Source organism: Piliocolobus tephrosceles, chromosome 13, assembly GCF_002776525.5.
Source record: "Piliocolobus tephrosceles isolate RC106 chromosome 13, ASM277652v3, whole genome shotgun sequence".
Taxonomy (NCBI): Eukaryota; Metazoa; Chordata; class Mammalia; order Primates; family Cercopithecidae; genus Piliocolobus; species Piliocolobus tephrosceles.
Window position 1 is genome coordinate 76,599,701 of NC_045446.1, and position 27,217 is coordinate 76,626,917.

The window sequence follows — 27,217 nt, forward strand, 5'->3', positions numbered from 1 at the left end:
GTTTGCCTTTATTAAGCTTTTAAGTCTGCTTTCCTAGAATTCTGGGTTGCTTCTTTTAACAAAAATCCTCATCAAGATACATACAATAAGCTGTACCCATTTAGAGTGCACACTTTGACAAATTTTTACAGCTGTAGGCTCCTGTGAAATCACTACCACATTCAAGATACAGAATATATCCATTACCCCAAAATATTTCCCATGTCCCCTTGGCAGTTCATTTCTCATTCTGATCCTGGCCTCAGCCAATCACTGATTTGCTAGACTCACTATAAATTAGTTTGCATTTTCTAGAATTTATATAAATGAAACCACACAGTATGTATTCTTTCTGTCTTGTTTCTATCAGCCAGCATGATGATTCTGAGGTTCATCCATGTTATTACCTATGTCAGTAGTTCATTTCTTTTTATTACCTATGTCAGTAGTTCATACAAACTGTTACTTTGTATGGATATACTATTACTTGTTTATCCATTTTCCATTTGATAGACACATGGGGTGTTTTACATTTTTGGCTGCTGTGAATAAGGCTGCTATGAATATTTGCATTTAACACTTTGTGTGAACACATATTTTTTATTTCTATAGGTTGAATGCTTAGAACTAGAATGGCTGGTCATATGGTAGGTGTATGTTTAACTTTATAAGACACTGCCAGTTTTTTGAACTACTTTACATTCACACCTTGAGTATAAGCTCCAATTGTTCCACATCTTCACTAACATTTGGTATTATCAGTCTTTTTAATTGTAGCCATCCTAATGTAGTGCTGTCTCATTGTGGTTTTAATACGTGTTTTCCTAATGACTAACCATGTTGAAAACCTTTCCATCTCCTTACTGGCCATTTACATATCTGCTTTTGTAAAATGTATGTTCAAATATTTTGTCCATTAAAGAAACTGAATTATTTTCTTATTATTGAGCTTTGGGAGATTTTAAAAATACATTTTGTATTATCAGTTGTCAGGTATTTGTAGTGTGAATATTTTCTACGATTCTGTGACTTTTCATTTTTTAATGATGCCTTTAAAGAGCAAAAGTTTTGAATTTTGATAAAATCCAACTTTATCATTCATGCTTTGTGTCTTAAATATTTGCTTAACCTCAAGATCACAAAATTTTTCTCTTATGTTTTATTCTAGAACTTTTATATCTTTTAGATTTAGGTCTATGACCTATCTTAATTTTTGTATATTGTGTGAAGTGAATTGGCTGACCGACTTACCATACATTGCCTAAAATCACTTATTTTACAATTTTTCAAAATATATTTATTTATCAGTAGTCTCCATTTTAAGTCAAGAGGCATTCTTTTATTTATAGAATATACATTTGGTTTTGCCTATGTAAAGTGGTATAATCTTATGGTAAAATGGGGCAAGTATCTGCAGGCTTAGAATTTTGGGGAGCCAAAGTGCCTTTTTTCCTATTTTTACTTTTATCATTATTTCTTTAAGTTTACTGGGATATACTTGTTAACATTTACAATCATTATTACTACTTTAACAACAAGCAGGCTCAGAAATATTAAGATTTTATTCAGTTATAAACACAAACCTATTTATGTTAATACTAGACTTGAGCTCAGATTTCCAAATGCCGAATTCCTCACTTTAGTTTAAGTGAAATGGAAAAAAGGTGCAAAGTGTTTCTAAAAGGTGTAGGTCAGATGAGTACAGTTTAAATATTAACTTTCTCTTCTATTCATAAATAGACAATGTTATATGCATGAGTATCATTATCATATTTATTATTCATTGAGACAACATCTATTAAACATGAGAAAACCCTGCTGTATGACTTTTATTCTGCAAAGAGTCCAGGTAGAATAACCATAGTGTGTTAACTCCTACTTGAAATGGTCTATTTTCAAATAGTCTGACTTGATGAGTTTTCTGTATTTTTTCTTTGGGAGATCATTCCACAGCTTAATTTCAAGGTAATCTCACTTATCACCTTAGCTAATTTACTTTTTTTCATTTGTGTTGTAAGAAAATGAATGCATCTTTGCAGTTTCATCTGTCAAAAGCTTCTAGATGGCTGTCACTCAATCACATTAATCATTCCATAGCCAGTCTTTCTGTGGTTATCCTTTTAGTTATTTGGTAGCTTTCCCCTCTCCCTCTGAGAAATTTCTCTGATTAGTTGTTATCTGACATATGGATTACTTATAACATATAATGAAATTCAAACTTCTTTTTAATATAATACAGAAGAATATAGTGGTGATTAGGTCATTTTCTTATTCAAGGCCTTCAGGAACTATCCACATCTTCCAAATAAAATTCAAGCTTCTTTGTTTAGCATTCAGGCTAATCATCCCAGTTAGAATTTGATACAGTTTGAATATTTGTCCCCACCAAATCTCATGTCGAATTGTAATCCCCATGTTGCATGTAGGTGGGGCCTGGCAGAGAGCATTTGGATCATGGGGGTGGATCCCTCATAACTTGGTGCTATCTTCATGATAGTGAATGAGTTCTTGTGAGATCTGGCTGTTTAAGTGTGTGGCACCTTCCCCTACCCACTCTCTCTCTTGCTCCTACTTTCACCATGTGATGAGCCTACTCTTGTTTTGCCTTCCACTATGAGTAAAAGCTCCCTGAGGCATCCCCAGAAGCTGGATAGATGCCAGCACCATGCTTGTACAGCTGCAGAACCATGAGCCAATTAAACCTCTTTTTAAAATAAATTACCCAGTCTCAGGTATTTCTTTATAGCAATGCAAGAATGGCCTAATAGAGATATAAATTCTCTCCCCTTGAATTCCCATTACACTGTCTTCATGTCTCAAACATGACATTAAACATATGCTATGGTTTGGATATTTGTCCCTTCCAAACCTCATGTTGAAATTTGATCCCCAATGTTGGAGATGAGGCTTAATGGCAGGTGTTTTGGTCATGGGAGCGAAACCCATGAATAGATATATGACCTCCCTAGGTAGGGAGTGCTCACTCTGTTAATTCCTCAGAGCTGGCTGTTAAACAGAGGCTGGCATCTCCCTTCCCTGTCTTTTGTTTCCTCTATCACCAAGTGATCTCTGCACAGCTGGCTCCCCTTTGCCTTGGCCTTTTGCCACGAGTGGAAGCAGCCTGAGGCCCTCACCAGATGCAGATACCTAGTCTTGAACCTTCCAGCCATTCTTAATTGTGAACCAAATAAATATGCTGTCTTTATAAATTACTCAGTCTCTCAGGTAGTCCTTTGCAACACAAAACAGACTAAGGTAACAAAGCTTTACAATACAGTTGCAGTGCACAAGCACATAATTTATGTGGATTCAAGTCTAAGTAAAACTTAAAGAGAATACTTTAAATTGAAATAGTTCAGTTTTAACTATCAGTCCTGTATCATTCAGGTTCAATCAGAGAAGCAGGACCTGTAAGAGTGATAGAAAATATAAAATTTATTATGAGCACTAGCCCTTACATAGTTGTAGGAGCTGATTAAGTCATCTCTGTCTGGTGTTGGCCTCTGTGTCTGGTGTAGGGCCTAAAGCCAGCAAGGCTAATAGGAAGAAAAGATGGTCATGAAATGGGGAAGAATAAGGAAAGATTGGAACTGGTGAGAACAATCTGGAACCCACAAGTGAAATTGCCTTTGCAAAAATTATGACAGTGAGAAAAATCTGACATAGTAAAATTATGGCAGTAAAAGAAATCTGTCCTAATTAACTCCATCTTGCTTCTAACCTCCAAGCTGCCCTTGTTCGTTCCTGGGCATAGGCTGAACTAACTAACGTGGGAGGAATTTATAGTTTAACTTTGAAACAAAGATGGTAACAGTCTCTCCCTGAAACAAACTTCCTCCTTTCATGGGGACCAGATTGGCCTTTATAAAACCAACAAATTAGCCACAAGCTCAGAAACCATGGCCTAGGAGTCATGCAGCCGGAGGCCACAAGATTGCTAACCTCCCCAATTGCCCCTATAGATAACATTACTATTGTAAAACCTAAGATTGATGTTTGAGCCGATTTTTCTGACCCAGCATTCCGATGGATTAGCTGGCACATCCCAGACTGAAAAACCGGCTCATCTGGTCTTGTGGCCTCCACCAGGAACTGACTCAGCACAAAAGGACAGCTTCAACTTCCTATGTTTTCATCCCTGACTCAAACTGTCAGCATTCCCCATTCCCTAGCACCTTTCCTACCAAACTAAAAAACCCTAGCCTCTGAATTTTCAAGGAGGCTGATCTGAGTAATAATAAGACTCTAGTCTTCCATTTAGCCAGCTCTACCTGTATTAAACTCTTTCTCTATTGCAACTCCCCCATCTTGATAAATTGGTTTCATTCCAGTAGGCAAGAAGAACCCATTGGGCGGTTACACACAGGCAAACTAGATCCTGTGAGGACAAATTGCAGCCTACATCTGTATTTCCTTGCGTCCAACCTCAGTGATGTGAGGGACTTACAGGATTAGGCAGTGCCTTTGGCAACACTGCTGCACATGTACCTGGTCTAAGATTGAGAGAAGCAGAATGAGGAGATCTGGCAGGAGTTGCAGAGCTGCAGGCCAGGCTGCTGGCCCATGCCTACATGGTGAGCCAGCAGATCGGTGCCTTTAGGACTTCAGATCAAATGGCTGCTGCTTTACTTCTGCCTTCCAAATCTCACGCACATTCTCTTTTGACTAACCCTAACCTAGAATCATACAGAAAAGGGAATTCTGGAAAATGTAGTTCTATCTTAGCTAAGTCGACACTCTATGAAGCTACTGCAAGTCTGTTTCTGCATAAATCCTTGAGTAAGCAAGGGACAGAAGATATATATCTGCTATATTTTCAATCTGTCTCAGTTCATGAGTGAGTATCATAGTGTTAGCACGGTACAATGTTGAGTACATACAATTAATTCTATTTGGTTGAATTTTTAGAATAAGACTGCTTTCCTAAACTCTAGCCAACTGTTTCATTACATCTCTCCTGAAGAAAGTGATCTGCACCAGTGTGAGGGGAGAAAGATTGTTTGTACTGGGTCTATAAACTGAGAGATGGCATACGTGGGTCTCTGATATGGTCCCCTCCTAAGAAGGGATTTCTAGAGTAGTTTTCTCACATCCAATTTTCAATTTACACTTTGACTTTGAAACCCAACCCTGATTTTAGAACCTCCTGCAATAAATATTTGTTAAAATGGTGAAAAATGAATTGTGAACTTCTTATCTGTAGGGATTTTCTGGTAAGTGTCTATATTCCTTTTAGCAACTAGCAAAGTGCTTGGCACAAATTAAGTACTCCATATAGATGTGGGTTAAATTATTTATTGCAAATTTCTATTCTGGTGTTGTAAAATGAGTATTATGCTTTCTTTTTCAGTAGTTTTCCAAGTTGCCTTTAACATAAGCCACTTTTCAGTGTGGGTTTTGCAAGGCAAGTTGGAGCTTGCAGAAAAGTAAATGTACATTGAAATACTTGGGAAAATTTTGGCCCTGTTTGTTTCCTTCAGTGTTTGCATAAATTCCTACACTCTACCTGTACCTCTCTCTCTTCCTCTCTTTGATAAATTATCTTAAATATTATAAAGTAATTCATGCTCTTGTTAAACAGTAAATAAAGGAGAAAAGTGAATATAAAAGTTCTTGAAATGCCTCCTCCACCATACACAATTTTGCGTGATTCAAAATTCCACTGTTGATATTTCTGGTATGTATCTTTCCTCAAATATTCCATATGTTTACAAAAATATATACGAATATGTATGCATACTTATATGCTTACATTTGAAGGAAACAGGATTACATTACATAAAAATACTATGCTGCTACTGGTTTTTACTTATGATATTTTGAAACTTTTTCAACATCAGCACATAAACGTGCAGTTTTAAGTAAACTCTTGAAATGTATTCCAATGTATGTAGTCACAATTTAACCGGTTCCCTATGATGGTCATCTTAGGCTGATTCTAAGAATTAACATTATAAACAATGTTGCATATACATATATCTTTGTACTTATCATGCCAATATAGCCAAGGAGTAAATTTGTAGCAGTGGAAGTACATGGTTTGCCTGAGTTTTGTTAGCAACTGAAAAGTATGTATTTTCAGGATATATAATATTTATAGCTCACTAAAAGTTTCTAGTCAACACAGGGTTACGCGTATCTACACCGCCTCTTTTGTCAAGAGACCTTTGACAAAAAGGAAATAAGACCTTGGAAGAAAAGTCTTTGTCCTTATTCCTTTTAGAGCTTCCTTTAGCCATCTGCAATTCACTGATAATTAGCATCCACCACCATCTCCTGGAACTGAAGATAGCTTTTCTAGAGATTAAAAGTATCACTATATTTAATTCAAAATCTAATGCATTGTAAAACAATTATTTTTATAATTCCATTATCTTAATATGGAACAATAATGCTGATATTGCCACTAAAAATTAGCTGGCATTATCTATTAAAATTGATCACATGCATTTCTCATGAGCCATGAATCTACCCCTATATACAAATCAGAAATGAGTACACGTATCTGTCAAAAGTGTTCTGTGAGAATGTTTGCAGCAGCATTATTCCCAGTAGCCTCAAAGGGAAACAACACAAATGCCCTTCAACAGTAGAATGCATAAATTGCACCATACTCATAAAAACGAATAATACACAACAGTGTAAATGAAGAAATTATTACCATAGAAACTATGGATGAACCTCATGAACATAATGTGAATTTGAATAGAGCCAGACACAAAAGAATACATAATATATGATTCCAAAGAATCAACAGGAAAAATGAATCTGCAGTATGCTTTGGCTAATGACTGGAGGGGTAATGAGGTGCTGATCTGTGCAATGTGCTAGCATTCTATTTTTTGACTTGGATGGGTTTTGCATAGGTATCTTCAGCTTGTGATAATTATCAGCAGAGGGGAGAGTATGCACACAATTCTTCAGGATGAGATTGGTGACATGTAGAGAAAAGGCGGAAATGGCTGTAGTTTAAAAAAAGTCAATTTCCTCCTCCCCACTTCTCCAGCTCTCCATTTCCTAGGAAGAGAGCCCAGGGAAAAGCAAAACAAGAAACAAATTCGAGCTCAAACTCTCAAACAGATCTGGAGACTCAAATATCCATCTCTCTGGGCAAAAGGCATTCCTAGATTTGTCCAAGGTACAAAGACTACCACTCTAACCATGTTTCTTCGCTGCCCGGGGTCAGATAAGTAAAAACCAATTATTTATTTATTTTTAAGTTACTTCCAACCTCGCTGCCTCGAGCTTCCGAATCACCTAGGCAACCTGGAAGCTGCTAATCTAAGGGGGTGAGGTCGAATCCCAGCCTTGACGCCTTAGCAACCGAGCAAGTCTTTCTCGCGTCCCAGCAACGTGCCCCGCCCTTTCCTGTCGGGCCTATTCTCCCTGGTGCCCCTCCCTTCCTCGAGGCTGCAGCTCACCCCTCAGTGGGTCTCTCCCTGGTCCGGAGGGTGCGGGTCTGCACACTCTCACTCAGTGCGGGACAGCAGTTCCTGCGGCTCCTGCGGTGGGGGCTGCCCGAGAGCCAGGGCAGTGGGGAGGGACGGCGAGAAAGAATGTTTAAGTTTATTTAAGAAAGAGGAAAAAAGAGTCAACAGATTCAGGATTTTCGTCATTCTTATTTTTAAGGCACATCCAAAGCTCCGTGGAGAAGGGGCTGGAGGGTGGGAAAATCATTTTTGTATACACTCCATATAAGAGAGAAGAGACCCATTGAAGATTCAGTACGGAGTCACCTGGAAATTGGAGATGTTGGATACGATCGCCCGTGCCCTGCAGGACCTGGGCAGGCAGGTGCTGCCCACTCTGTCCTCGCTGAGCCAGGAGGGTAAGCGTGTTGGGTAGTGGGGGGTGGCCCTGGAGATTGAACCTTCACCTGCTTGCAGGGGAAGCGGGGAGACCCACTTCCCTATTCCCTGGCTCAGGCCTGGCCTGCAAGTGGCTAAGTTGCCTTGACAACCAGCTGGTAATCACATCAGACCCACACTGGACGCCCAGAGACCCTTTTCTGGTTTTGATTAAACCAGGTGATGCATAGACAGCACCAAGTAAGTGATCAATAAAGGGACTAGCACAAAGTAAGTGCTCAATAAAGGTTAGGTAAAAACAAGCATTCCCACCCCACCCACGGGGATGGATCACAACCCTTTTGCCTACATAGAGAAAAGAGGTGCAGGGACCCTAAATGGCTCCTTTTGAGAGTTCCTGCAAAGACGGTTGCTTTTGTTGCCTTTGACATCATGTGGTTGTATTAAGAAAATGAGATGATCATAAAAAGATACAGGGTAAGTACTTTGGAAGGGGACCTGGCACCTTCTCAGAGAAAACTCATTAGGCTTGGTTAGTAGCAAGACAAGATCTGTTTTTAGCATCGTTTGTAGAAGAGTCACCCCACAGTGAGGCTGAGATCTGTCTGCAAACCATAGGAGCACTTTGGAAGAAAGGCGCTGCAGGAATGCAAACTCTTATTATTATCAAACCACTATAACATAGAGATGTTGCTTAGGTTTTAACCAAATGACCGCAGGAAACAAATACGAACAGATACTTCTTTCTCTTCCCCTGCATCACTCCTATCTTTTCCTCTGAAAATCATCATGAAAGAAGCATTGAAGATAATGGTTTAATGAATTTAAAAACATTTGCTATATTTGTAAATTTATATATAGTCATTCAAGTAATTTTGAAACCTTGCTATATGCTGAGCACTAGTTAACTTATGGTGAACAAAAACCTTGGAATTTACTGTTTAGTGGGGAAGATACACATTAATCAAATAATCACACATATCAATGTAAATTTACCATTTGGGTAAATGCTACCAGGGAGGAGGTAAATGGTACAGTAAGAAATTTTTTAAAAGATGATTTTTTAGAGCAGTTGCAGGTTCACAGTAAATTAAGAAGGAAGGACAATGTATTAGTTTATTCATACACTGCTATGAAGATACTATCCCAGACTGGGTCATTATAAAGGAAAGAGGTTTAATTGACTAACAGCTCTGCATGGCTGGGAGCCCTCGGGAAACTTAAAACCATGGCAGAAGGGGAAGCAGCCATGTCTTACATGACGGCAGGAGAGAGACAGAGAGAAGCCCAGGGGACTAGGGGAAACCGCCATTTATAATACTCTCAGATCTTGTGAGAAATCCCTCACCATCATGAAAACAGCATGAGGAAAACTGCTCTCAGGATCCAATCACCTCCCACCAGGCCTCTCCCTCAACACCTAGGGATTACAATTCAAGATGAGATTTAGGTGGGGACACAAAGCCTAACCATATCAGACAGAGATGTCCCACATATTCTCTAACCTCACACTTGGATAGACTCTCCTATTGTCAACATCCCCCACCAGAGTGGTACTCGAGTTACAATTGAACTTTCATTGACACATCAAAATCACCCAAGGTTCATAGTTTACATTAGAGTTCTTTCTTGGTGTTGTACATTCTATGAGTTTGGACAAATGTAAAATGACATGTATTTGTCATTGCAGTCATATAGAGTATTCTCACTCCCCTTTATTCTGCCTATTCACCCCTACCCCCAATCCCAAACTCTGGAAACCACTGATCTTTCCACTGGCTTCATAGTTTTGCCAGTTTCAGAATGTAATATAGTCGGAATCATACAGTGTAAGCCTTTTCAGATTGGCTTCCTTCACTTAGCAATATGCATTTAATGTTCCTCCATGACTTTTTGTGGCTTGATAGCTCATTTCTTTTTAGTTCTGAATAATATTCCATTATCTAGATGTACCACAGGTTTTTTTTTTGAATCTATTCACCCACTGAAAAATGTCTTGGTTGCTTCCAAGTTTTGGCAATGATGAATAAAGCTGCTTTAAAGATCTGTGTGCAGGTTTTAAAAAATTGGATGTAAGTTTTCAATTCACTTGCGTAAATACACAGGGACATAACTTTTAGATTGTATGGTAAGAGGATGTTTAGTTTTGTGAGAAACTGCCAGACTGTCTTCCAAAGGGGCTATACCATGTTGCATTCCCAAGAGCAATGAGTGAGAATTCTTGTCGCTCCATGTTATATTGTCAGCATTCGTTGTTGTATTTTAGATTTTGGTCATTCTAATAGATGTGTGCATTGGTATCTCATTGTTTTAATTTGCATTATCCTGATGATATATAATGGAGAGCACCTTTTAATATGCTCGTCATTTTTTGATGATATATATATAAAGGGCTTTGGCTCATTTTTAAATTGAGTTTTTCTTCTCTTAGTGTTAAGTTTTAAGAGTTATTTGTATATTTTGCATGACAGTGTCTTTTGCAAATATTTTTTTCCAGTCTGTGACTTGTCTTCTCATTCTCTTGACATTGTTTTTCACAGAGCAGAAGTTTTAAATTTTAATGAAGTCCATCTTATTACTTCTTGCTTGGATTATGCCTTTGGTGTTTCATCTAAAGTCTTTTCTATACCCAAGATCATCTAAGTTTTGTCCTATGTTATATTCTAGGAGTTCTATGGTTTTGCACTTCATATTTAGGTCTATGATTCATTTTAAGTTAATTTTTGTGAAAGATGTAAGGTCTGTGTCTAGGTTCATTTATTTTTTTATTTTTTGCATGTGGATGTCCAGTTGTTCTAGCAATGTTTGTTTAAAAGACATCTGCTCCATTGTATTGCTTTTGCTTCTTTGTCATAGATAAGTTGACTGTATTTATATGGGTCTATTCCTGGGCTCTCTTTTGTGTCCTATTAATCTATTTGTCTATTGTTTTGTCAATAACACACTGTCTTGATGACTCGGCTTTATTGTAAATCTTGAAGTTGGGTAGTGACAGTCCTCTGACTTGTCCCATGTGTTATGTAGATTCATATTATTTAGTTCCCATGTATTTTGGGATTTTCCACTTATCTTTCTCTTATTCATTTCTACTTTAATCCCGTTGTAATCTGAGAGCAGGCATTGTATGATTTCTATCCTATTTGTTAAGGTGTGTTTTATGGCCCAGAACATGGTCTGTCTTGGTCAATGTTCCACGTGAGCTTGAGAAGAATGTGCATTCTACTGCTGTTGGATGAATTAGTCTGTAGATATCAACTATATCCATTTGACAGATGGTGCTGTTGAGTTCAACTATGCCTTTACTAATTTTCTGCCTGCTGGATCTGTTCATTTCTGATAGGTCAGTACTGAAATCTTCAAGTATGATAATGGATTTCTTTATCTCTTCTTGCAATTCTATTAGTTTTTGCCTCATGAATTTGACAACTATTTTTAGGTGTACACATATTAAAAATTCTTATGTCTTCTTGAAGAATTGACCCCCCTATTATTATGTAATGCTCTTTATTTCTGACAACTCTCCTTGATTTGAAGTCTGTTCTGTCTAAAATTAATATAGCCACTCCTGCTTTCTTTTGATTAGCATTACCACGCTATATTTCCTCCATCCATCTACTTTTAACCTATATGTTTTTAGATTTAGATTGGGTTTCTTTTAGACAACATATAGTTGAGTTTTGTTTTTTGGTCCACTCCAAAAATCTCTGTCTTTTAATTGGTACATTTAGCCTATGTTCAAAGTGATTACTGATATAGCTAGATTAATATCTACCATATCTGTTTTTGTTTTCTACTTTTTGCCCTGGTTTTTTGTATCTATCTTTATTTTCAACTGAGCATTTTATGACTCCATTTTCTCCTTTTTTAGCATATCAGTTATATTTTTTTAAAAAATTGCCTTAGATTACAATATATATTTACAATCAATTCAAGTCCACTTCCAAATAACACTGTACCACTTCACAGGTAGTGTGATTGTTTTACAATAACAAAACCTTAATTCCTTCCTCCCATCCCTTGTATCATTGCTGTCACTCATTTCATTTCACTTATATATAAACATAAATATATATGATATATGCATAAGCATACATAATTGAATAATTATTGCTATTATTGGACAAACTGCTATCTATTAGGTCAGCTAAGAATAATAAACACAGGTGCAGTGGCTTATGCTTGTAATCCCAGCACTTTAGGAGGCCAAGGTGGGAGAATCACTTGAGTCCAGGAGTCCAGGAGTTCAGGATCAGCCTGGGTAATATAGCGAGACCTTGTCTACAAAAAATTAAAACAAACAAAAAAATAAGATGGACATAGTGGCACACGACTGTAGTCCCAGCTACTCAGGAGGTTGAGGTAGGAGGATTGCTTGAGAGCCTAGCAGGTGGAGGTTGCAGTGAGCCAAGATTGCACCATTGCACTCCAGGCTGGGCGACAGAGTGAGACCCTGTCTCAAAGAAAAAATAAGTTTTTATTTTACCTTTACTTATTCCTTCTTTGATGGTCTTTTCTTTTTTTTTTTTTTCTTTTTAAATGTAGATCCAAGTTTCTGACCTACATCATTTTCCTTTTTTCTAAGGAACATCTTTCAACATTTCTTGAAAAGCAGGTCTACTAGCAATTAATTCCATTAATTTTTGTTTGTCTGAAAAACAATTTCTCCTTTGCTTTTGAAAAATAATTTTACAGGATGCAGAATTTTAGGTTGGTGTGTTCCTTTTATCAACACTTGAAATGTCTTACTGTACTCTGATTTTGCTTGGTTTCTGAGAAGTAGTTCAATATAATTCTTATCTTTGTTTCTCTATAGATGAGGTGTTCCTTCCCCTCTCTCTGCCCAGCTTCTTTCAGGATTTGTTTTTAGCTCTGATTTTCTGTACTTTGAAAATGATATTCCTAGGTGTCTTTTTTGGGCATTTATCCAGCTTGGTGTTATTTGAGCTTCCTGGATCTGTGGTTTCACGTCTGACATTAGAGGGAAATTCTCAGTAATTGTTTCAAGTATTTCCTCTATTATTTCTCCCTCTTCTGGTATTCCCATTATGAGTACACACCTTCTGTAGTTGCCTCACAATCCTTGGATACTCAGGGTTTTTTTTTCCAGTCTTTGTTCGCTTTCCTTTTGAAATTTCCTTGTCACATTTTCAAGCTCAGAGATTCTTTACTAAGTCATATCCAGTCCACCAGTGAGCCTTTCAAAGGCATTTTTCACTGCTGTTACAGTGTTTTTAGTTGCTAGCATTTATTTTTGGTTCTTTCTTAGGATTTCAATCTCTCTGCTTATGTTGCCCATCTGTTCTTGCATGCCGTATACTATATCCATTAGAGCCCTTAGCATATTAACCATAGTTGTTTTAAATTGCCAGTGTGATCGTTCCAACATCCCTGCCATGTCTGGCTCTGATGGTTGCTCTGTCTCTTCATATTGTGTGTTTTGCCTTTTAGTATGCCTTATAATTTTTTCTTGATAGCTGGATGTGATGTACTGGGTAAAAGTAACTTCTATAAATAGGCCTTTAGTAATGTAGGGGTAGAGTGTGCGGGGGCGGGAAAGCAGTCTATAGTCCTATGATCAGGTCTCAGTGAGCCTGGGCCTCTGGACTGTGAACTTTACAAATGTTTCTCAGATTTTTCCTTTCTCCTTAGGTGGGACAGAATGGCTAAAGTGGACTGGAGTTGGTCATTTCCCTTCTCCCAGGTCAGTTAGGCTCGGATAATATCCCAGCAGGTTAGGCTCCGGTGAACTAGTTTCTTCTGAGGGCAGGTCATTAAGAACAACAGAGTGCTCTGGCATATTTAAAAATGGTATTTTTTTTCTTCCCCCCACCAGAAGCACAGGGAGATTTTTCTCTCATATTTACCTGGATATTTAGCTGTGGGAATCTGGTTGAGCTCTGGGAAGTAAACCTTCCCCTATGTGGGAACCCTCCCTCCACGACTGGGTCCCCCTGGAGGTTTTAACTATTGGTGTTGTCCACACTAAGCCTCCAGAAATTTGTCAATTACACTTCGGGTTTTCTTACCCAGCATTGGCTCTTGATGCTGTTTCTGCATGTGCGTCTGTTTCAGGAAGCCATGCCTCCTGGTATTTGCATTTCTGTCTCTCCAATTTTTAGGGGCAGCAGTCTGCCCTGTGTCCTCCTGCATCTTATAGATCCAAGAAGAGCTGTTGATTTTTCAGTCCGGTCAACTTTTTAGTTTTTAGGATGGAGTGGTGACTTCCTTACATTCAGCACCAAGAAATGGAAATCAAATGAGAACTTTTAATAGAGAGTAAGGATGGAGGTGTGTGCCAAGAATGACTAAAGAAGGGATAATTTGAGCTGAGTTGTGAAGAACGAGTTGGAATTCAGTAGATGAAATGGATCAGAGAGGTAGAGAGTGGAAGTGAGGTGAAAATGATTTTGGCAAAGGGAATGACAGGGGCAAAAACTTACAGTGAGAGTATGATGTAATGGAGCAACTGAAAGACAGTGGATTGGCTGCTCTGTAGATTTGGGGAGGGAGTGTATTCTAAAGTAGGCTAGAGAGAAAGGAAGGGGTCAAGTAATGCAGGGCCATGTAAGTCATATTAAGGATGTTGACCTTTATGTTAAGCCTGATGGGAAGCCATTAAGTGTTCTGAGCTGGAGGTCAAGGAGAAATTGAATGATGCGATCAGTTTATATTTGGAAAAGATCACTCCGGTTGCCAGGTAGGGAATGAATAGGAGGGTCAAGAATACCTATAGCAATAGTCTTGGTGAGAACAAATGGTAGCTTGGTCTAAAACTGGTAACAGTAGAAATAGAGAGGAATGCAATGAATGAAGGGCAACTTGGAGGTAAAATCTACAGATTATGGTGATGGACTGGATGTTAGGGGTGAGGGATAAAAGAAGTCTAAAGGATGACTTCTGAGTTCCTGGCTCATATAAATTAATAGATAGTGGTGCCATTCACTGAGACTGATATCCCGGATAAAAGACAAGATTTAAGGGAAGAAAGATTGTGGTTTTGGGCAAGTTGAAGGGCCTTTGTGTGTTATCTAAGTAGGCAGTTGGATAAAGGTCCAGAATCTCAAAGAGGGGGTGGCAAGGAGTCTGGGTCTGTAAATAAACATTTGGGAGTCATCCTGAGTGTGGGTGTGACTGCTGAAGTAGAGAGTATAGAGTGAAAAGAGAAGCAGCCTAGGAATGTACCTTGAAAAACCCCACCATTTAATGGTTGGGTTGAGGAGCATAAGCCTGCAAGGGAGACTGAAGGAATGGCCAGACAGTTAGGAGAACATCCAAATGAGAGTAGTAGTATAAAAGCCAAAAGGAGAAGTGCTTAAAGGCGGAGGGAGTGATCAATAGTGTCAGACATGGCTGAGGGCTCAGAATTAAACATGTTTATTGAATGTATTGACAAAGAGACCACTGGTGACTTCAGCAAGGGCTTTACTGGTAGAATAACAGAAGTCAAAGTCAAACTACTGTTTATTAACTTTCACAAATGATCTATTGCAACAAGGATGAAGATAAACTTAAAACTCAGCAAAACACAGAAATTAACTTTCATCAGTGTATATATTCATCATTGCATATTCCTGCTGCTTCTGTATCTTTTAGCAAAGTTTAATATTATGTAATTATAGTGCTTAGAAGGCCCTGTCATCATTTTACAGATGTGAACTGGGTAAAACTTGAGTCCATGGAGGCAGGAAGGCTGTGGGCCTTCCATGCAGCACACTGTCCTTTCCATTGCATTATGCTCTGGTAATATGTTTCTTTGTTCAAATCATCCTTTACTATTCTGCTATACTATTCCATATATCAGTATTTTTATTTTAGAAGATAAGTTTTATAACATCAGGAAACATATCTGGTTTTTTTGACATTAATGTCTTATTCAAGCATATAGTATTGTGTAATTTACAGAACAGACATGTAGTTCTTTTTTTTTTTTTTGTAATGATCATATACAAGATACAGTATTCCTGTTACTTGGCACTGTGTTTAAGCATATGGTTTTGAGTGCATGGAATGGTAAGAATCTGAAGCCAAATGAAGGTTGAACTGAATATAGAGTATATGTCTAGGGATTAGTTCTTTATAAGAGTGATTCTTGGCATTTCAATGTTTGATTGAAATAAGTAAGAACCCTGGCCTCCCTTAAAATATGAAAGTAGTATATCCTTCAATTTGCTTTTTAGACTTGATATTTTTCATTTTGAGATTTAATGATATCCTCTCTGACTCTTTGGGATGTCAGAAAAAGTCAAATTTAGAAATTACGGTCTGTAAGTTTTCCAAGTCTATTCCGATTGCATTGCAGGGGCCTAAAGCTTCCTAAGGCAAATGATATGCATAGTTTCCTTTCTCTTCAGTGAGAAATAGCAAATTTTAGTTTAGACTTAATTAGTTCTGCTCTTATATAATGTTGTCTATTAGGCTTTATGGAATAAAACAATACAGTGGGCTTGAATATATCATCCAAATGAAGAAAAACAAAATCCTCAAATTTTCAATTAAACTCAGCTGAGTCTTTTCACTGGGGTTTGGTTGCAAACTATACACTTTCTTCTGGCTCTAATGAAATCATTTCATCTTCAGAGTAGTTGTTTTCCTAACATATGAGCTTTTAGAGGTGAAAGACTTTTAGAGTCATACATTTAACAATTTTGACTTAATAACTTTGAAAGTTCTCCATGTACATCTGGATACTGAGATTTTGCATTCGTGAATTAATGAAATGTTTGGTCATGATGAAAATTTTAATTCAGTATACAGTTAGGACTGGTTATTAGTCTTAGCAGCCTATAGTAGAATTCTATGGGCTGTGGGGGTGGGGAGGAGTGGGGAACAAGGTAGGGTAGGCAGAGTAGGGGAAATGCCTGATTATAGAAAGTGATTAATGAGGGGCAGAATCTTGGCCCTCCTGCTCATTGTAGCCTGCAGCCCTAATTTTATTAATGGGTGAGTTTCCATCACCAAATTTGCTCCCAGATATTCATAAAAGTCATTGCTACTTCTCATCCATTAAACCTGCCCCTTCCCTGGCCTATTAATAAAAATATTTATAACTCTGATATACCAGAATTAAAAGATTGCACTCTCTGTGCTTTAGTTAGTGGTTTACATTGTTAGAAAAAAATATAAACCAAATAAACCAATAAAACAAGCAGTTTCCAAAGTAGAAAAAGGATTGGGCTTTTGTCACCAACTGCATCTATGTCCCTAAATGACAAGTTGGTTAATGTCACTGTTCTTGATTTTTTATTTTGAGATTTAAAACTTAACACTCTTGAGTTGCAAAGAGTTCTGAATTGGAAAGTATCTTTGATAAACACATGATTAGGTTTGGAAGGGTGATGTTAATACAGATATAATTTTCTAGGCTTTGAAATATTAGTTATACCTATAGTATAGGATCATATCATACATTAACACTTTAGTTACTGGCAACTACCTATTTTTCTACCACAGTTTTTTGAAACACAGTTCAGAACAAGAAGATACACTTGGAAGGCTTCCCTCCAATCAGTCAAAATTGATAGTGCAAAATGTATGCATTAATTCAAAGTAAAGCTCCTTGTCCTACTCAAAAGTGTGTTTTTAAAAATTATTTTAGGCTGGGCATGGTGGCTCATGCCTGTAATCCCAGCACTTTGGGAGGCCGAGGCGGGTGGATCACCTGAGGTCAAGAGTTGCAGACCAGCCTGGCCAACGTGGCGAAACCCCATCTCTACTAAAAATACAATTAGCAAGGCATGGTGGCTGGTGCCTGTAATCCCAGCTACTCAAGAGGCTGAGGCAGGAGACTCGTTTGAACCCGGGAGGCGGAGGTTGCAGTGAGCCGAGATTGCGCCACTGCACTCCACCCTGGGCATCAGTGATACCCTGTCTCAAAAAAAAAAAAATTATTTTAGACATAGTATTAGTATTTGTTATTTCCAGAACACAGTAGATACGAAGCAATGAATTACGACTGGTCCAGGAGCCCACAGAGTACTAGTAGCACAAGTGACAGCTGGTAGCTTAGCAGTGAAAAATGAAAATAAAAAGCAGATTTGAGGATTTAGCAAAAATAGAAGTGTAGGAAAAGTTAATGTACACAAAACAGCCTTTCATGCCTTAGTGGCCTTTTGCCTTATTCCTGTGTTATGGAATGGTGTGAGAATGAACGTTCTTATTAATCAGATGGCACAGAGTAGACACTCGATAAACGGTTGCTGAATGGGTCTTTAAGAAAAGGCTGGGTTATACTTGATTAACTCTCTTTATAGAATAAAGAAAAGGTGTGACAGAGTTCCCTTTGCTGTAGAAAGATTTTCTTTAAAAATTTATTATTATTATTATTATTTTAAATCACATCTTCCAAACTTAAGGGAGTAAGCCTTAGCTACCAAGAAAATTAACTTTTGGGAATAGCATTGTTTTTTCTTAATTCTAAATTAATCAGGAATTAGTGTCATTTGTTTCCACATTTCATATTTACATTTTTATTTATTAGCACTAAGGTATTACCACATGGGTGGTCATATAAATTAAATAATTTCTCATTACTTTTGAATTTCAGAAGTCTCTATTATCTGGGGGAATGTATCAGAATTTGTGGGACGGCAGTTAACCTTGCACAAGGTAAGATTTATTAATTTATTAATAAATTAAATTGATTTATTAATTTTAATGTAGGCATCTAAAGGACTTTCCTCCATAGTCTTGTATAATGTTGCTGGGGGCAGGGCAGTAGACTTTAGAGCCATCCCGTTTAACTTCCAGTCCTGTGATTTTATGATGCTCATGCTTCGGACTTGTGGGTAATAGATGTTAACAAACATAAATTTTATTTTTAGGTAATGAATTTGTAAGTTCTGCTCTTCTAGTGTTACAGAGTGTAGTGCTGATCAGCCTGGGAGTGTGTAAGGAAACTAGATGAGTTCTGTTTGTCTGTGATCTGATAGTTCCTGGCATAGCTGTAGAAGGATATAACGCTTCTTGTCTTGCCGCCTTGCAGGGAATGGATTTTAATTGAAATAGAAGACTTGCCAAAATGAGAAACTTTGCCCAGGGCTGGACCATTCCCTCCTGTTAAGTCTTGGCTTTAGATGCCATAAAACTGCATGGAGATTTGGGGATGAGCTTGGGGGAAGCTGGCAAGTTGTGGAACTTTTATACTCCATTCAGAGGTCCTACTGTGAGAGCCCTTGGGCAGAATTCATACCTCAAATTTATTTTGTTTGGCTTGAGAATTTGAATTTGTTATCAGCACTTAAACTTGGGAGAAATTATATAATGTTTTGGATTTTTTCCCTCCCTTTCATTGAAAAATCAGCAGATCTAACAATACTAGTCTTCCATCACTACGTGGTGACACATTTGGAGCTCAAGATGTGCTCTTCCCTTTAGATGGGGTGTGCGGTCCATAGCCATCACATTCCCTGGCTGGCTACTTTCACTCTTTTGCTTTCTTTTTTGGCTCCTATTGGCATTTGAGTTTGTAGTCCTTGATATATGATATCTCCAGGGAAACAGAAACCCAGTATGAGAGCTAAAAACATTTGCTTCTACCCATCAGCCAGGATCACTACATTGCAGCATATAATTTGGATGCTGGGTTGTCTAAGTGGCAGACATAAAATCTAAAAGTAGGAACGAGAAAGCAGAGATTCTCATGCCCTCTTAGATTCCTCTAATGGCAGATGATTAAAATTTAAAATGTCACACAATTTAGGACAGAAGTAATCTTGGTTAAAGATTAAAAGATGCTACGACATTCACACAAATTTTCTTAGCCTTTTGACAATACAGAGATGAGCGATCTGATGTCTGTAAATCATCATGGACCAATATATTATATTTTATACTAAGCTTATTTGAAAACTTAGAATTATAAAATGCTATCACTCTGAAGAGTCCTAGAGATCACTGAATTTTTAAGGCCTAAGCTTACTTCTCCTCATGTTTTTTGGATAATAATATTAAGGATTATTTTTTCTTCACTCCTTCAGTGAATTCTGTTTTTTGTTTTTTGTTTTTTTTTCCTTTCAGGGGGTTCAGATTCCAGGATTTGGAACTTTCACTTTCATGAGACAAAAACTTGAGGTGGGCAACAACAAATTTATCTTAATCCAGAGGCCCGTGTTTATTATGGCGGAGAAGCTAGTGCAGATCCATGGACTCAAACAAAACAAAGTATATACTCCTGGTAAATAATTCTGATACGTAGGATTTTCCCAGAAGGTTACTGTCTTGGGGATTAAAAAAAAAAAAATGAAAGGGCAAAGCATAGCCAGTGCTGCTGTCTTACCTTCTGATTTGAGGAACTCACTTTTCATAAGGTGCTTTTGGCACAGGGAAGGGTCAAAGTGGAAAAATAATAGAGTCTTCCTGAAGGCTATTTTAAACCCCAGTAACCTAAGAGGTAGGAGTGAAAAAACCTGATGTAACATAACAGAACATTTATGTAAAAGTCACACCACAGAGCTGTAAGCCCTTTATTTCGGATCCTAAGAGATTAAAAGTGGTTATAAAGAAGAGAAAGTTAATTAGGATCTCTGGTTGGGAGAACTTCAGTCAGTATCAGCTGTCAAAAAGATACCTGTCTTTCTATCATACGTATAATCCAAATCATTAAAATTTGAAAGTTAGAAGTTGAATAATTCCATAAAGACTTAATGCATACCTTACATACCTTTCTCACACCCTAAAGCCAACCTACCTCCCTCCTTCCTTTCCTCCTTCCCTCCCCCCCCCCCCCCCCCCCTTTCCTTCCTTCCTTAAATATTGATTGAGAGCCAACTATGTGTCAGACCTTGTTCCAGGTGCTTGAGACATAGTGGTAACCAAAATAGGCATAATCCCTGCCACAGACTGCTTCCATCCAGCTTTAGTGTGTGGGCTTCCTAACACCTCCCTTGTTTACTTAGCAGTCTGTGGGTGCATACTTTCTGATTCCTGGCTGTGTTCCTTTTGACCTTCCTGATTGTCCCCGCCCCCTGCATCAGACTCACACCTGGATAAATGGAGACAGTCTATCTCCGATGGCAACAGGCAAAAAGGCTGTAACTGTCCTCTAAGTTAATGTTCCTAAAAGCTGATTTTCAGAGTCACTTAACTTTCTACTTTCAAAAGAATGATATATTAGAAAAACAAATGCCAACAAACCATACTTAGAATTTCTTAGGTATATATTCAGTATAGTGGGCTTGATGAACTTTTCAGCTATTTTTACCTAGAGTTTCTTTTTCTTTTCTTTTTTTCCCCCTTTCATGGGAACAAAAAGAAATACCTAGAGTTTTATGTCAGAAGAAATATATCCTATTTCATCAAAAACCTATCTAAGAAAATGAAAATAAAGCTAACATTTTTGCAAAAACATCTGTGCCTTAGAATTAAAGCTCATTTTCCATCTTGGATCTTGTACTGTAGTCCAAAAAAGTAGTTTAGGTCTAAAATTGTATTTTTTACTGGGTGAGGCAATGTCAGAATTAGACATATATGACTGAATTAGTTCAAAAGAATAATTCTAGGCCGGGCATGGTGGCACATGCAATGGTGGCACATGCCTGTAATCCCAGAATTTTGGAGGCTAAGGCGGGAGAATCACTTGAGGCCAGAAGTTCAAGACCAGCCTTGGCAACATAGCAAGATCCTGCCTCTACAAAAAATTATTTCAAGGAACTTAGGCAGGCGTGATGGTTGACACCAGCAGTCTCAACTACTTGGGAGACTGAGGCAAGAGGATCACTTTAGCCCAGGAGTTAGTTGGAGGCTGCAAAATAATAATAATAATAATAATAATAATAATAAGATAAATAAGGAAAGAAATAAAAATTTAAAACCCCCAAATAAAAATTTCTGTCTATGTTTAGCTTTGTGGTTATGATTCTTCATTATTAATTAACTAGGTAACTGTATTTGTTCTCACACTGTTATAAATAACTATCTAAGACTGGGTAATTTATGAAGAAAAGAGGCTTAATTGACTCACAGTTCTGCAGGCTTAACAGGAAGCATGGCTGAGAGGCCTCAGGAAAGTTACAATCACGGCAGAAGGCAAAGGGGAAGCAAGTACATCTTACTATGCCGGAGCAGGAGAGAGCAAGCGTGAAATGCGGAGGTGCCACACACTTTTAAACCATCAGATCTCATGAGAACTCACTCACTATCATGAGAACAGCAAGGGGGAAATTCACCCCCATGACCCAATCACCTCCCACCAGGCCCCTCCCCCAATTAGACATGAGATTTGGGCAGGGACACAAATTCAGACCGTATCAGTAACTAAGCAAACATTTTATAGGGGTTTTTAAATATGAGTAAGACATAGTTCTTTTGAATCTAGTATAGATAATTAATATACAAGAAATGGGCTGGGTGCAGTGCTCACGCCTGTAATCCCAGCAATTTGGGAGGCCGAGTCAGGCAGATCACAAGGTCAAGACATCAAGACCATCCTGGCCAACATGGTGAAACTCCATCACTACTAAAAATACAAAAAACAAGCTGGGTGTGGTGGCATGTGCCTGTAGTCGCAGCTACTCAGGAAGCTGAGGCAGGAGAATTGCTTGAACCGGGAGGCGGAGGTTGCAGTGAGCTGAGATCATGCCACTGCACTCCAGCCTGGTGACAGAATCTTAAAAAAAAGAAAAAAAAGGAAATGATGAAACATGATTAAGTGCTATAAAAGCCGAATTGATCAGAACTGGATCAAACGCTATGATGCCCAGAGGAGAGCATGCCTAACACTGCTTTAGGAAGATGACATGTAAAGACGTCTTAAAGGATGATAGGACTCTGTGAGCAGAGAATCTGTTGGAAGATATTTCAGGAACAATATGAACAAGTCAAGAATATGGGAAAGAATGAAGCCTGTTAAGGAAGTAACAGGTACTTCCGTATGGCTGAGGCATATGATTGTGGAGGTCGGCAGAGGAAGATAAGATGAAAATGGTAGGTAGGGGCCAATTGTGAGGGGCCTTATATGGTGTGATAGGACTTTATAATTCATCCTGTAGTCACTGAGGAGCCACTGAAAGTTTTTGAGCAGGGAATTATCTGTACAGATAGGATTAGTTTAGAAAGATACTCTTTTCAGTTACAGTAGTTTGGTAAAATGCAGTAAAAGCCTGAATGAAGACAGTGATCATCAGGAGAGGAAATGAGGGTATCTACTCATGAGACATTACTCATGAGACGTTTCAGATGTAGAACTGGTATGGCTTAAGTTGAGAGTGGCGGGTAGGAAGAGGAAGGAAGGCATTTAGTATGACTCAGATTTCTTGGTTGGAGAACAGATGGATGCTCATGCTATCAACTACCTTTATAGAGAATGAAGGGGAAAGGTGGATTTTGGTGGCGGATAAAATAGTGAATTTGCTTTTGCACATGCTGAATTTGAGAGACACGTGGGGATATTTAGGTAGAGGTGATTCCAGAGCTTAGGAGAGGGGTGGAGACTAGAGATCAAGATTTGGATGTTTACCTAGGAGAGGATATACACTCAGCAGAAGAGATAAACAAGTACAAAATCCTATAAAACAAGTAAATCTCAGTATCTTATAAGAAGTAGAAGAGGAGGGAAGCCAGCAAAGGGGGCCAAGGAGGATGAAATTGGAGAACCAAGAGTGGTATCATGTATACAAGGAAAAGAAAGGGCATGGCTGGCAGAAGTTATAGGGAGGTCATGAGAAATAATATTTGCAAAGTATCCATTGACTTGGCAATCATGAGATGACAGTGCCATGACTCAGACGAGTGGTCTGAAAGACAGATTGCAGAGAGGCAGCAGACAAATGGGAGGGGAAAATCCGGAGGCAGGCAAGACAGCCTTCTTTTTAAGAAATGTGTATTTTTTTAAAAATGGAGGGAGGTAGTTGGAATTACTGTTAAATTGTGCAGGAGACGGCAGGCTGATGCAGTGAAGCTCATGTCTTGTTAATTTTCATCGTTCAGCAGTGGTGGACATTTGAAAGCATATTACTCATGCTTACTGAGTGAATCTTTAGAATATTCTTATCTTATCTATGTCCTATTTATCAGTGGAGCTTGTTGTTGTCTCTCTTTGGCTTTGTCATCTTGATTCTCTATGCTATTTATCCTTTTTCTGACTTGTGAACCTTATATTGCTCCTACATCTGTTCTAGTTGAATAGATCCTGTGCTTCCTTCAAGCTAGATATAATCGTATTCCTCTGAAATGTCATATATGGGCTCATTAGAGAGGAAAAGCTTTCTGTGAGTCATTCAGTCTGATACCCTTGTATAAGACCCTATTTCATTTAAATGCTAACTTCTAGTGAAGATGGCTCTCTTTTCAAAATATTTAACACTTGTAGGTATCTGTAATCATGTAAAAATGGCATAACTGGAGGAGATAGGCAAATGTATCAGTTAATTCTTGTACTGCTATGAAGAAATACCTGAGACTGGGTAATTTATAAAGAAAAGAGGTTTAATTGGCCCATGGTTCCACAGGTTGTACAGAAGTATGGCTGGGGAGGCCTCAGGAAACTTACAATCATGGTGGAAGCATGTCATGTCTTATAAGGCTGGAGCAGGAGTAAGAGGGAGAATGGAGGGAGGTGCTACACACTTTTAAACAACCAGATTTCATGATAGCTCACTCACTATCATGAGGACAGCACCCAGGGCAATGGTGTTAAACCATACATTAAGGATCCACCCCCATGATCCAATCACCTCCCAATAGGCCCCACCTCCAACACTGGGGAATACAATTCAACATGAGATTTGGGTGGGGACACAGATCCAAACCGTATCAGCAAATATTGCTCCAGTATGTCCTAAAATATAAGGGGGATGAAAACTTTAGGAAACCCTCTGAGGAAGAGAGTTAGTTATTATATGTGTCCTAGAGAAAATCAAAAGCTTGTCTACAGTGTTATTTAGAAAGCTAACTGTTCTTATTTTGAGCATTGAACTTACACTTTTAGAGAATACTTTGAGAGAAATACTTTAGGAAAATTGTACTGATTAATATGTTAGTAACTACTTAATTGTCTGCAGTAATAATATTACATTGGGTACAACTAAAGGCTTCATCCAGAAGATTCTATTTTAGGGTATTGAGAATCAGATAATTATTTTTGAGTGTGTATATGTCCTTATCATAATCACCACTTTCTCCCATCCCAACTGTCTTTTCTCCTCTAGGTGATATCCCAGTTGTTCCACTTAATTTTGTCATGATATCCCTGGAGGGTCCATTTAACAGAGATGTAGTGGAAGGATGTGTGAAGGAGACGTTGCTTTTTTTATCGCGATCCATTTCCACGAAACAAAATGTGGAGTTTACATTCAAAGGAATTGGGGTCCTCGTGATCAGAGACAACAAAGTGAAGATGAGGTTTTATAAAGACTTCCTTTGTACCATGGATGGAAGTGGGGCTTTGGCAAAGGCCCTAGCAAATGTAAATTAATACTTTCCTTCTCCTAAGTCTCCTCCTAATTGTAGTTCTGATTTATCTATAGGTGTATTGTAATTAAGAAAAATGAAGATTGACATATTTGGGCGACAGTTACCTGAAGTACATGGAAGTGCTTGTTTATACTTAACTCTTTGACAAAAAGATTAGGAAGGCAAACGAACATTAAGAGTCAAAGTCAACTGAGGGATATAAATAGTAATGGAAACTCTTCAAATTCTTAACATTTTATAGTATCTTATAGGTTTTTTGTTTGTTCATTTTTTGAGACAGAGTCTCACTCCATCACCCAGGTTGGAGTGCAGTGGCACGATGTTGGCTCACTGCAACCTCCATCTCCTGGGTTTGAGTGATTCTCCTGCCTCAGCCTCTCAGTACCTGGAATGACAGGTGTGCGCCACCATACCCAGCTAATTTTTGTATTTTCAGTAGAGATGGAGTTTCACCATGTTAGCCAGGATGGTCTTGAACTGCTGGTCTCAAGTGATCTGCCTGCCCTGACCTCCCAAAGTGCTGAGATTACAGGCATGAGCCTCCATGCCCGGCCTATAGTTTAAAAACTTCTTCTACATGTATTATTTCATTTGAGTCTCGAAATATACAAGCAGCATTATTATCATCCTAATTTTACAAGTGAGAAAAGTAGGGGCTCAGAGAGGCTATGTGGGAATCCCAAGGTGAACTAGAACTGGAATTCAAGCCCAGACTTCCTAACCACTCAGTTTTTGCTAGTTCTACTATTTTACTTTTTTAATGTTGGTTTGCCTATTTTATTTTAATGAAAGTCTATAACAAAATTTAATTTGAGTCATGGAGTTTTTGAATCTTTAGCTTTTAATATGGCATGTTGTAGAAGAAATTTCCTAATTGGCATCATTATTTTCAACCATTAAGTAGCTGGTGTGACCTTCATGTTAAGCTGGATACAGCAGTTTAAATAAATGACATAGTCAATTTACAGGATTTATTGAATACTTAGTGTGCCTCAGGTACTTCTCTGGGAACTAACAAAGTAGACATGAATGAATTGAATTATTATGGAATGTTATATAATCCTATATCCCATAAAGCCAAACCCTTCTTTTTTTAATGAAAGGCTATTCGTATCATCTCGGTCTACCCATTTCTCCTTTTATGAAGCTTTGGGATAGGGATTTAGGAAATGGAGTTGAGCATAATGAAACTCCTGGGTTTTTTTTTTTACACAATCTGGTTTCATACAGGATTGCTAAAAGGATTGCCAACCCTGTGTGTGGGAAGTGGGAAATAAATGCAGGAAAAACCCTTGCTTTTCCATGAAAACGCAAGGCAAGGTTTACAAGTCCATAAGCAAGGCCAAAGTGGCTAGCTCATCTCTAACCCTCAGGGATTCTGCAGAACTTTGTAGCTTCAATATGTGTTTAAAAGAGAAGATAGCATTTTCCTTGACCTGCTGAACTCTAAAGCACATCTTTTAAAGAATGGAAATTTTCCAAAAGAACTAGTCCTGAGAGATACTCTGAAAAAAGGGTTTGGAGGTCAAAGCTGACAGAAAACTGCTGGTTGAATAAATAGCCCTCACAGACAGAGGGACAGAGCACATCAGCATGTTAAAGGAGCTGAGAAGTCTGGCTGGAAAGCAGTCAGTTTAACTGCCTGGATGTATTTAATCATGGAATTCTAGGTTAATCCAATATCTCATTAGCTCTGTAGGACACATTTTGGAAAACTGCCGTAAAGTGGTATCAGTGAGAGTTTATTCCCAAATGACCCGTAACTTAAAACATCTTGTAGAGTAGTCCCCTTGGAAAGCTATGTGCTTATTTTAGTGATGCTGCTTTTATTAGAAATATTTTCTATACTTCTTTGTGAGAATTCCCTTCAAAGGCTTTTGTAAGGGGTAGCACTCATGCAAAAATAATAATTTTATACATTATTCTACAGTAAAAATGTGACAATGTGACTATTATGTTTATAGTAATATGAGAATTAAAATAGCCATTTGTTCAGTATTTACTATGGGCTAGCTACTTACACA

General features: G+C 38.1%; 1 protein-coding gene across 2 annotated transcripts in view; it reads left to right on the top strand.

Moving 5' to 3' along the window:
- Positions 1 to 7,296: 7,296 nt before the first annotated feature.
- CCDC81 (coiled-coil domain containing 81) overlaps positions 7,297 to 27,217 on the top strand; it is a 47,869-nt gene continuing 27,948 nt past the window's right edge. The window contains exons 1-4 of one of the 2 annotated variants that reach the window (XM_023209128.2): positions 7,451 to 7,807; positions 18,331 to 18,392; positions 19,803 to 19,959; positions 24,929 to 25,185. In XM_023209128.2, coding sequence (XP_023064896.1) covers positions 7,729 to 7,807; positions 18,331 to 18,392; positions 19,803 to 19,959; positions 24,929 to 25,185 — 555 coding nt within the window. In that variant the 5' untranslated portion in view covers positions 7,451 to 7,728. Of the gene's footprint in view, positions 7,808 to 18,330; positions 18,393 to 19,802; positions 19,960 to 24,928; positions 25,186 to 27,217 lie in introns of both variants that reach the window. The other variant, XM_023209129.1, reaches the window with a different exon arrangement.